Source organism: Tympanuchus pallidicinctus, unplaced genomic scaffold (assembly GCF_026119805.1).
Source record: "Tympanuchus pallidicinctus isolate F22 unplaced genomic scaffold, pur_lepc_1.0 scaffold16, whole genome shotgun sequence".
Lineage (NCBI taxonomy): Eukaryota > Metazoa > Chordata > Aves > Galliformes > Phasianidae > Tympanuchus > Tympanuchus pallidicinctus.
This window is the reverse complement of record NW_026294679.1, coordinates 18871105-18882244: the sequence shown is the minus strand read 5'-3', so window position 1 is coordinate 18882244 and position 11140 is coordinate 18871105. Positions and strand designations below refer to the sequence as shown.

Sequence of the window (11140 nt, the reverse complement as noted above, 5' to 3'; positions counted from 1 at the left end):
ATTGTATTTTTCTTTTTATTTAGGCCTGATATTATGTCTTCAGAGCTGAGGAAAGCTGAGAGAACTGAGAGGAACTCCATGATTGTTCTGGGGCAAAATACAAAGAATGAAAACATATGGCCTTTCTGATAACTCAAGTTAAAGGGGACAAGGTAAAGTAAGTAAAACTTTTCCACTCAGCACAGAAATTATGCAATTCTGTTCCCTCACCCAGACACGCTCCAACAGGCACAGAGAAGATTCTTGAAGTTCAAATTGTATGGATTTATGCCAACTGAAGACCAGCCCATATGCCTTTGAATTAGTTGACACACTCTGCCCCCTCCTCTTATAAGAAGAAAAAAAAGAACAGTCAATTTTAGGCAATTATAGCCATTTAGCCTGCATTACACAGGCATTCTGCATTCAGTGCAGAAAGAAACGCAGCAGCAAGTTCAGTTATCTGCAGTCTTAGTCAAATATTCCCAAATAATAAAGCGAACATATATTGGGAAACAAACTGCACATGATAAAAAACTAAAAGTGAAACAGACTCAGCCACTGGATAAATGCAGAACAACCCTTTCTAGTCCCTCACGTTCACCACATGTTTTTGTTTCAGGAAGGAGAAATGGGAACAGTGGCAGACACAAAATGGAAGAGTCCAGGGGTGCTTTGTGCAGCTTTGTGTACCCAGCATCCTCCAACTGTTGGCAAAGCAACTCTGGTTTGAATGTTGGAAGGGAAAGAAGGAAAGGGGAGGAGGATAATGGTCTGTGGACAGATGCATACTCAGTTACCTATGGCTTTGCTCCTGAACCTGCCACATACTCACAAGCCAAAGAAGAAGAAACTTGCAGCCAACACCTTGGTACCATAACCAGGAGAGGCTTTTAAATGAGACTTGATAATTAATTCTTCCTCCTACCTGTGCTAGGAACAGTACTACCTGAATCACCAAAGCTTTTAAATTATCACTGCTTCCTGGGGACCTCTTACAGCTGAAATGAACTTCAGCCTCACAGTAGCCAGAGGAGCACTATATGCAGAGATGGCTATGGCCTGCACTCCTCCCTCAGGCCAGGGGCTGCAGGCTGCTTGCCCTCAGCACACTCCTCCCTTCCCAGCAGCACCTTACCAGCTATGCAGTTTTAATCAAATACAACAGGAACAAAAGTCCATAAAGCCAAACTCTCCCCCAAGGCCATTCAGAAACCCACCACCACCTGCACCTTTTGCAAACACTCCTCGATTTCAGTGCCATCCTAACACAGAAGTCAACATGATGAATGGCACTGCAAGAATTGACCATTAGAGAGTTGGGAGGGTACATCCATGGCAGCATCTCAGCCATCCAGCAGCCCAGCTCTCTGTCAGGCTGTGCTGTCCACCTTCTGGAAGAGCAGGGCTGCAAGGATGAGTTACTCACACGCATCCTCTATATTCTGTATCTAGGACTGTTCTTTTAGATCTCTTAGGTTTTGAGGTTTATTTTTTTTTAATGCTGGTGCCTTATTGCCACATCTCCACAGAGCTCAGAGAATTGACAGCATCTGCTTCTGAAGGTGCTGCAGCTGCCACAGTGATCTTTGCTCTTTTGCTGGTAGGAGCTGGTGCTTTTATACCTATGGAGTAAAAATTCAAGCAAGCCAACTGTCTCTTGTTACAGGAGCTTGCAACTCCCCTGAATTACAATATAACTGTCAATCAGGCACTTGCTGTTTAAAATCCTTTCTGGTCTACCCTTAGGAACTGAGATTTCAGAAGATGAGAGTAACATGCCAACTTCAGCAGGTTTAGCCTTTCAGCAGCAGGTGCTTCCCTTTTGCTCATGCACAGCAGTTGGAGCCCTCCAAGGCAGAGCAGGATCTCTTCTTCTGAGATTCTCTGAGCCCAGTTCTAGCAGCAACACAAAGCAAAGAGTTGTTGCTCACTAGAACAACAGGTCATGTTTACTCAGTGCAAGTATAATTTGCAGGTGAAGGTCAGTGTAGCTGCTGTTATTTAGCATCTAAAAAAAAAAAGTTTGTGCTGACTCACAGTTAGTACCCTGAAGTAGGTGCTGTGTTTAATATTTCAGTTGTCATTAATTACAGCTGCTGTTGTAACACTTGGTTATTAACTGTATATTTTGCTAGCTTCATCCAAAGCTAGAGATATTTATGACCTGATTATTCTGTGAATAGTCTGTATATCTCCATAAATCCCAGGGGCTAAAAATCCTGCCTCAACTTACACCCTCCACCCATACAGACACTATGAGGAATACGAACTGGACTTGCAGCGTTTCAGGAAAGTCATGAACTGGTGTTTTCCCATCCCCTACTCTCCTCACATTATAGGTGTTATGGTTTTTAAAATTAAGATGAACTAGCACTCTTTTTATTACTGCATTATATGAAATATATTCATGTATTTTCAAAACTATATTTATAACCTGTAACATAATGTATAGTTTGCCACTTTTAGATATGCTTGTACTACAACTTAATAAGTTTAATAATAAAATCATCACTTATGAAATAACTGGTTTCAGATCTCTTACTAATGAAAACTAGGGGTGGAGTACAGTTACTGCTGGCACATTTTTTCAGGTAAACACAGCTCACCAAGAAAGGAAGTGTTATCTCTGGGCTTCCAACACCTTCAGCTCCTACAAAGCAGCAGTTGATCCTTTAGAGAGTCTGTTGCTTTTTCCCCACAGGCACAGCTGGGAGAGGTTGGTTTGAGCAGCTCCATCGCAGAGAACTGCACTGGGCTTCATACCCACAGCTACAGGCAGGCACAGCAGAGCAGCACTCAGCACTGCCACAGAGAAGAGGAAAAAACATCCAGGACAAGGAACACAGGTGCTCAGGACCAGTGTTTCTGGAAATCTAGATTTAGCAGCAGTGCTGCTCAATTGCCCTGTGTCCTTGACTGACTGGAGTCTGGCGTTTTAGGGGTTTTGGTACCCCACAGAATACCCCCGAGCTCGGCACTGGCCCTGAAGCTGCTTGCAGACAGCCGGGCGCCGACAGAGCACGGCTATAGCACGCGTCAACGCCCCTCCAGCCCCTGGGCTTGCTTCCAGTCTCGTACAGCCCCTAAGCACCTTCTCACCCAGAGCTCCCAGCCTCATCAAGCTGATTGTTGGCTTCAATACGCACGCATCAGCCCGCGGAGGGCAGCATCGAGCCCCTGGCCGGGCCCCGACGGCCGCACCCCCGCCCCGCACGGGATGCTTCCGCAGCCTTCAGCTATCGGCCTGCACGCACGATAAAGAGCGGAGCTGGAGGACAGCTTCTGATCTACTGAGGTGTGGTCAGCACTAATCCTCTCGTTGCCCTATAATAACGCAGGCTGCTAAAGACAGGTCAGAAGGCAGACAAATTCATGCCCTGCATTCCCAGATAAGCTGCACGCATACCATTTAGCTGCAACAGGCACTCCCTTAAGGGAGGCATTAGACTTTCAGCTGATAATGGCTCCAGCCAGAAAAGTCTTTGCATGATAGGGCAGAGGGCATCACCTGCTCCTGTCCTGAACACGAGACGACTAAGTACTGCTTATCCTGTCCTGGAGGTAGCAGGAAAGAGCAGCACAGCCTCAACTGAGCTGGTGTCCTCGGGCACAATGGGAGATTCCCAGCTCCTCTTTATAGCCACATGCTACCCTACATATCCCAAAGAGACAGCAGATGAAAAAATACCTTAATTGGTTTTGCTGCTCTTGAGCTTAGTGTTTGAGAGAAGCCAAGATCGTTTTTTTTTTTTTTTTTTTTTTTTTTTTTTTTAAAAAAAGATATCTGAAAGAAATGCAGACCCCACCCTGCATCACTCCTAGCTCAGCCTGCAGATTCCCAAGACAGGGCAGAGGCTCCTTCTTGACATCAGCATAGTTGCACCAATCCCATGGCAGAACAGACAGACAGCAAGATCAGTTTAGATAAATGGCATTTGGAGAACAGCCACCAGGATCATTTGTCTTGCAAAAAAAAAAAAGCAAAAAAAAACCCAACCAAAACAGTGCCAAGGCTTACTCCTGTTCCACTCCTCCTGCTCTGGATGAGGGAGAAGGCATCCCAGAGACTTAATGTGTTTGGGAACCACTTTATTGCAAAACAGGTGCCTGTAATGAGATCACTTTCTCCACCACAGCACAGCAGCCACCAACACCATGCTCAGCACTGCCCCAGCAGCCACAGCAGCAAAACCCAGAGCCCAAGGGGCTGCAGCTGCTCCTGTAGAGGAGAGAAGCCCCGGTTAGAACCAGGCTGGAAAAGGACTGGTCCATACTCCTACTGAGTTGCACACTTACTGAAGTCATCCACATCAGCTACTTGTCTTAGCTCATCCTGCAGGAAAATAACAGGGCCTTTGCTGGAAACATGGGAGGCACTGTCCTTAAGGGTATACTCAGCACTTCTTTTACCTCCTGTGGAACAGCAAGAGAGTTGTAGGTTACAAACATGCCTAGTCCTCAAGGTCAGGAGGCTTTGGCCACCTTCTCAACCCTCAGACAAGCCTGCCATGGATTAGAACAGAGAGAGGAGCCTACAGTGACCCTTGCATTTCTGTCAGGGAGGCAAGAGCCTTGCCTTAGAGGAAAGGAGCAGGAAATGCCTGCCAGTCTGTACTAAGGAACAGCATGTGCACCTACCCACTGGCTGGGAGACCAGAGCCCTGCTGCCCCTTGAGATGCAGCAAGGCAAAGACACTTACTGGCTCTAACAGGACAAGTGTTGGTGCAGGACTCTTTCACAGACCGGTGGCACACTGAGGCACTGCAGTGCAGGTACACCTAAAGAGAAGGCAATACAGAACTGAATTGCTCACTATCTACAGACAAATTATATCCTGCTGTGGTACATTGAACCTGTCCAACATAGCAGCTTTGATACTTTATCCACATGGACTTCGAACTACATCAGATCTGGCATTACAGCACATCTCCCAGACTCCTGGAATTAGGTCAGTTGAGTAAGCACTGCCTAAGTACACAGCTGGGACTAGTTTGGAGTATTGGTTGATTCAGGAGCACTGAACAGACAGCACGGGAAATAATAAAGTTCATCACTGAAGTGCTCAGTAATTCACAAGATTCATAGTCCAGAAAGCTACTTCCAAGTCATTTTAGCCATGAAGTTTACAAATTTGATCTGTATAGTTGGACCACATGCACTAAACTATTTCAACACATCCTGGGCAGCAAGCTAGCACTTACGTAATCTGCTATTTCAGTAATCTCATTTTCCATCATGTTCCTCCACTGATACATTGCCTATACTCAAAATCATCTCAGGGAAGAGATGAGACCACTTAATGTGAGCAATAAGAACCAATTCAAGAGGAACCCAGGGAACAAGGAAGGCTTCTTACCAGCCCGGAAAGCAGCTCTTGGGATGCAGAGTCCACAAAGGTAAACGTGTAGAGGGTGAAGCGCTGATAATGTGATGGAAACAGTAATCCTGAGGCAGTACTAAGAGGTACCAGCTGTGTCTGATAGTTGTCTCCTGAATAAGGGCACCTGAGAAAGAGGCCAGAAGTTAATGAGTGCAAGTCATTCCCCCACATCCAAAATTGTTTACAAGCCACTTACCCATTCACCAGGACAGGCCACTGTGTCTGTTGATGAGGATTTATACTTGGTGTGGCCCAGCAGTGGTGCAGTAGTAGAACCAGGTCAGGGTCTGTCCTCTGAAGGATCCTAACTTCTATGTAAATAGGGTCTCTTAGAGCCTTCACAATGGGATAGTCAGTGCCAGTGTAGTAGGAACTATATCGTTCATCTGGGTGAGAAAAAAGGGCTATTTTAAAGCAGGAATAAACAGGTAGAGAAACTGAGAGCATCCTTCATAGCTGTGCCATCAAGTCTTCAGAGTGGCAGAGAAGCAGTAATAGGATTCACTCCCTTATTACCCAGCAGAGAACAGAACCCCACACCAAGAAGCTAGACCAAGTCCTGTAGACCTCTCACACCTGAGGCAATACGCAGCTCCAAGGACAGAGGACCAGGCTGGGAGACAGCAGGGAGCGGTGGCAGTGTGAAGACCTGAACACTCAAGGGGACAAAACTCCCAGTGATGGCATAACTACAGCGGACATGTAACCTGGTGGGACAAGAACACTGGGTCAGGCAGATAGGTACTCTGGCATTGCCTAGCTTTTCCCCAGGATCACAAACTGGTATCTGCCTTAATTATATCTCCAGAGTATCCTCCAGTTCTTCTTCATAATTAGTCAAAATTCTCTTCAGAGTTTAAATTCGAGTCCACAGGGTGGCATTGATCAGCACCAGTTTTATTCCCTTTAATTGGAGGCATGCCAGTCCCTAGCCTACTCAGGTGACTGCTGTACATTCCGAACTTGTGTGCATGTTCTCTGGACAAGTTCCTGCTTGTTACAGCAATGCCTGCCCCAGGGTATTACCTGAAAGTGCTGTCCCTAGTGATAGAACCAAGGCTCCCCATATTCACATCCCTGGATGCCACCAACTCATTCTCATATATGGCATGGCCTCCAGTCATCTGCAATGACAAGACAGACATTTTTGCTGCACAGAAGTCAGGCTGGAGAACAATGGTTAGCTTCTGGAAATCCATAGGGTGCCCAATGCATAGTCAAAGCCACATCCGGTTGTTCCAGATCAGCATGCTTCAGTTAGTTCAGCTGCAACTCTCACCTGAAAAGTAGTGCCACAGGCAGAGAGTGGGAACTGGTACACAACAAAGGCATTGTTTTTCATTACAGGGATGCAGCCAGCACTGCGCCCACTGGCTAGATGCACAGAGTCCAGGATAACAGGTGGCAGGGTCACATCTCGAGAGACAGCAATGGAAAACTGTCCATCTGGTGTGCAGTGTGCTGTCACTGGGGGAGAGAAAAAGAGTCAGTTGTAGGTCCAAGGAGAAACAGCCTCAAACACAGTACAGAGAAGAGCAGCAAGACCTTCTTGTAACTCCCACAGCATATGCTGAGTAAAGCAAGGTAGAAATGCTGGTACAAGTGCTACCAGCACTGGATACTCTCAGCAATACTCATTCTAGCCATAAACCCAAGCCTGTTGCAATAGTTATTATTGGTTGAATACATTAATGAGTTTCCTTGACAACCAGAACCACAGCCCTAAACCACCTGCATGACTGGTACACCAATCCTCTGCCAGGGAAAGCAGGTACTCCAGCCAGACGTTGCATCAGAGGGTAGGATGGCCATTCACACTCACCTGTGTTACCATAGTAGCAAGTCTTGTCTTTGTCCCTAGGGTTGTAACAACAGCCTCGCACTTCACAGTCTCCCTGGCTGATGGGTAAAGAGGCACAGGGCAGCCGGTCCTGGCTGTGGACAGCAGAACAGACACCACTGCTGGGAGCATCCAGTGCTGCAAGGAACAGGAGAATCTTGCAGCAAGAGCACAGTAGCAGAGGATCAAGAGCACAAGGAACACTAGTTTGATTTTGCATACAAGTCAAGGGAAGTTTTATGGACACAGGTGAGGGTCAAACATGCCTCAGAGCACACATAGAAGCCTGCTGACAAGCAAGTACCCAGAAAACCAGGGCTCTCTGCACTGACATTCTCCAAGATGTCACCTGTGCAGATACAAGCTACCTCTCCAAACCTACAGGAGGTCGAGCAACAGGCACCTGCAAGAAAAGGTATTCATGACAACAGGCAGCATACTTCTTCAGGAGTGGTCAGTCTTACCAGGAAGGTCTGCAGGGCACATAAACAGCTTCTCTTCATGAAGAAACTTTTGTCCAGCAGCATCTGTCCCTTCCAGCCCAACAATTATAAAGTAATTGCCATCCTGGGAGAGAGCCATACATAATCAGTGCAGCCAGAGTAGCAGTCATTGCAGCCCAAGGAGAGTCCCCAAGTCACTCACCCATCCAAAGACATAGCAGCTGGTGTAGGAAACTGACACTACCATGGAGCCATCCGGAGATTCAGATACCCAGAGACCACAGCCAGAATCATTCTGCAGAGCATGTGCCCTCCCTTCAGTATCTAGGAGGAGATGAAACAGCAGCAGGGTATTCAGCAGCCCATGCTAAAGACATGAGTGTGCTACAAATGTATAGTTCAGTTAAAAAAAAAAAACAAAACAAAACATCTCAGCCCACAAAAGAGCCTGCACTGTCAGACAGTTGTGAGGAAACCTAGCAGCCAAGGACATGTAGACCCTAGCACAGCATTCTACTCAAATGCATGAAGGCCGGGTCAGGTAAACAGCTCCCAGATTACACAAGCAGCACTAAAACTACTAGCATATCACATCAGAGCCAGCACCCTTCACATTTCAGCCATACCTCACTACTGCATAGAGACAGCAGCAGCAGCAGCAGCAGCCAGAACACCTCTTGACATCACCCTCACTTACCCCAAGCAGTCAGCACAAAGGAAGCATTCCCTTCCCAGCCTGGGGGAAACGTGAGCTGCAAGCTGCCTTGGCCACAAAACAACAAGTCAGGGTCAACAAAAGGCCTACTCCAAGTCCCCACAACCAAAGCAAGGGGACCAAGCAACCCCAAGAAAGACAAAGCTCCAAACACAGCCATGGCCTGCCCTACAACACCCATCCTGCTCTCCTGCCAAGCACCATGAAGCACCTGCCCTTAGCCTGGAGCTTTTAAGCTGTGGAGACAGCTGGGAAGAACGAGTCCTGATGCTTCCAGGTGGACCCAACCCAGCAGTTTAACATCTTCTACTGCTCCCAGCTGCCTCCAAAGCCATCACTGTGTGCTTTGCACCCATTCCAGCAAACAGCCACAGGCCACCAACTCAGCTTCTGTCAAGAGTTCATAACACAGAGCTGAGAGCAGCTCATTTGTGCACTCCACTCTGGAGCCCCAGAAGGGCCTTCCAGCTCTTCCTCTCACCCTGAGTTCTTCCCCTCACTGGCCAGTCCCGCAGTTCTGCCTTTTCTCCATGTTTTCCCCTCTTGATGCACTGATTGCGCATTCCATGGCATAAGTGCAAAAAGCTCAGTGACAATGCTCTCTGTTAAAGGTGTCACTGCTTCAAATCCTACACACAGGGTCTTAACATGGAAGCATGGAAGCAGTCTCCTGCTTGCAACTGATGGATAAGTAGGCAGCTGTGCACACATGAAAAGAGGTGATTTCCCTTATATACTCCTGGCTCTGGTCTGCTGCACTGTTTGCATGAAGTGTGACCACAACCATTGGTGTCAGGAAGACAGTAACAGTAACAGCACAGGTGGTTTCCCCTAATGAGAACTAGTAGAAACTGTGCTGAATAGTAGAAAACACAGCAACGATGCTATACAGCATATACAACAGCACACTTCTGGGCACCTTAAGTGGAACACCACATTCATAGTATGAACTCTGTAACAATAAACTGGGAGTGAAATAAGTAGCCATATTAGCAGACATGAAATTTCATAATCCTGATGTCCTCTGCAGTTCTTTGACACGAGGTGTGTCTTTACTCAACAAAGCATATCCATATTGATGGATAAGTAGGGAGCTGTGCACGCATGAAAAGAGGTGATTTCCCTTATATACTTCTGGCTCTGGACTGCAGCACTGTTTACAGTGCAGGTGTGTGGGGATAGCAGGGACAGGTTGCTGGGCAGCAGGACCATCTGTTCTGTGGGACCCACACCCCAGAAGCTGACCGGTTTTCTTGAGAACCCATCGGTGGGCCTGAAGAATAGGTAACACTGATTCCTTCATGATCCCAGAGAAAGTTTATCCTGTCAATACCCTTTGCCTGACTGTAACTGCAAGATTTCTCCTCACACAGACAGCCTTGTCCTTGCCAAACATCATCCATACAGCTCTCAGATGCTAGTAGCATTTACTGTTGATAATTGGCTAAATAATAGTAAATAAATGAAGTACTTTGGAGCTACAGAAACAGTTCACTTTAATTTATCAGTGGTTTGTTCATGCTGACAGGAAAAAAATTAAAGAATAGCTCTATTTGAAACAAACAAACAAACAAACAAACCCAGACTAACAGTGGGAGTGCTGTAGTTCCACCACAGCAATACCTGTGCTGAGAGTGGTTTCACTTGTTGCTCTTTCTAATTTCTCTGTACATACACATGACTGCCATGTTGGTTGCTGTGGAGATGGGAGGTAAGTAAAATGCACCTGAGATCTGTGAAAGCAAACTACTTTGTGAGTTGTTATAAGCAGTGGAAAGCAATTTTGGTGAGAGGAAAAATGTAGATCTGTCTTGTTCCCAAAACTCTTCCTTAAGCATTTGCTTGTTTTCTCACACCTTATAATATGAGTGTCCAACCTTTCGGCTTGAAGAGAATTGTCTTGGGCCACACCTATGTAGGACACTCCAAAAGTAATGCCTCCTATTTATTTCCTTGGAAACTACAACAGATGCAAAGAGCACAATAATACTATTTGAGCAAATTCTCAGCTACAAAACAATATTTTTCAAGACAGTCACCACAATTAGCTGTGCATTTTCACCAGCAATGAACGAGTCCTGCATGCCATACTCATAAACATCTATACCAGTGGAGGTGGTCCACAATCACTTCTGCTGAAATGCACCACCGCTGCTTCACTATACTCACATCCACTCTCTGGTCTCCATAAATGCTCAGCAAGCATTGATGAATATCAGTAGGTGCCATTTTTTCTGCACAGAAGAATTCAGTGACATGCCTTTGCTCCATATGCACTTCCATGTCCGATGCCATTTGGTCAGACTTCCCCTCTTCTGCTGTCTGTCACACAGCAACAAAATGTAATGGGATATTGGTAGGAAGGTTCAGCCTCTACTGCCATCCCACCAACATCCACACCTGATGTCATGAGCCAACATAATAATATAGGAGTCATTACTTTTGGAGCAGCCCTTGTGAAATACATTATGTAGTTAATGCATGATAGTAACGAAACTTTTACATTAGTGGGATATGTGAAACTATCTTTTATGAAACTTGTTTTTGTGAAACTACTGTGTTAGCCTGGTTTGATGGGAGTAATTGGGATTCCTAGGGAGTTCTCAGGTGAGTCATCAGAGATTTTGGGTGAAATTTCACTCTTCCTGTGCTTCACCCTTGAAAACATTTGTTCACAAATGTATGCACTGCCAAAAATCAATTACACAAATAAGGTGTGATTGTGGAGCAAGGGATATTTTCTCAGGTAAGAGAGCATATGAAAGCCTGGTAGAGACAT

General features: G+C 46.1%; 2 protein-coding genes across 10 annotated transcripts in view; one reads left to right on the top strand and one right to left on the bottom strand.

Annotated features, from left to right (window-relative positions):
* Positions 1-2505, top strand: part of LOC128077568 (uncharacterized) — a 29432-nt gene extending 26927 nt beyond the window's left edge. For 2 of the 5 annotated variants that reach the window (XM_052676976.1, XM_052676981.1), the window contains exons 8-9: positions 24-161; positions 609-2505. In XM_052676976.1, the coding sequence (XP_052532936.1) occupies positions 24-129 (106 nt within the window). In that variant the 3' untranslated portion in view covers positions 130-161; positions 609-2505. Of the gene's footprint in view, positions 1-23; positions 162-601 lie in introns of all 5 variants that reach the window. The other 3 variants (XM_052676979.1, XM_052676980.1, XM_052676978.1) reach the window with 3 other exon arrangements.
* A 1549-nt stretch (positions 2506-4054) lies between these two features.
* LOC128077569 (zona pellucida sperm-binding protein 4-like) overlaps positions 4055-11140 on the bottom strand; it is a 55873-nt gene continuing 48787 nt past the window's right edge. For 4 of the 5 annotated variants that reach the window (XM_052676985.1, XM_052676987.1, XM_052676986.1 and 1 more), the window contains 11 exons: positions 7849-7970; positions 7668-7770; positions 7186-7341; positions 6643-6830; positions 6390-6487; positions 5940-6070; positions 5560-5749; positions 5340-5487; positions 4683-4761; positions 4279-4395; positions 4055-4201 (listed from right to left, as the gene is read on the bottom strand). In XM_052676985.1, coding sequence (XP_052532945.1) covers positions 4101-4201; positions 4279-4395; positions 4683-4761; positions 5340-5487; positions 5560-5749; positions 5940-6070; positions 6390-6487; positions 6643-6830; positions 7186-7341; positions 7668-7770; positions 7849-7970 — 1433 coding nt within the window. In that variant the 3' untranslated portion in view covers positions 4055-4100. Of the gene's footprint in view, positions 4202-4278; positions 4396-4682; positions 4762-5339; positions 5488-5559; positions 5750-5939; positions 6071-6389; positions 6488-6642; positions 6831-7185; positions 7342-7667; positions 7771-7848; positions 7971-8343; positions 8661-11140 lie in introns of those variants that run through there. The other variant, XM_052676983.1, reaches the window with a different exon arrangement.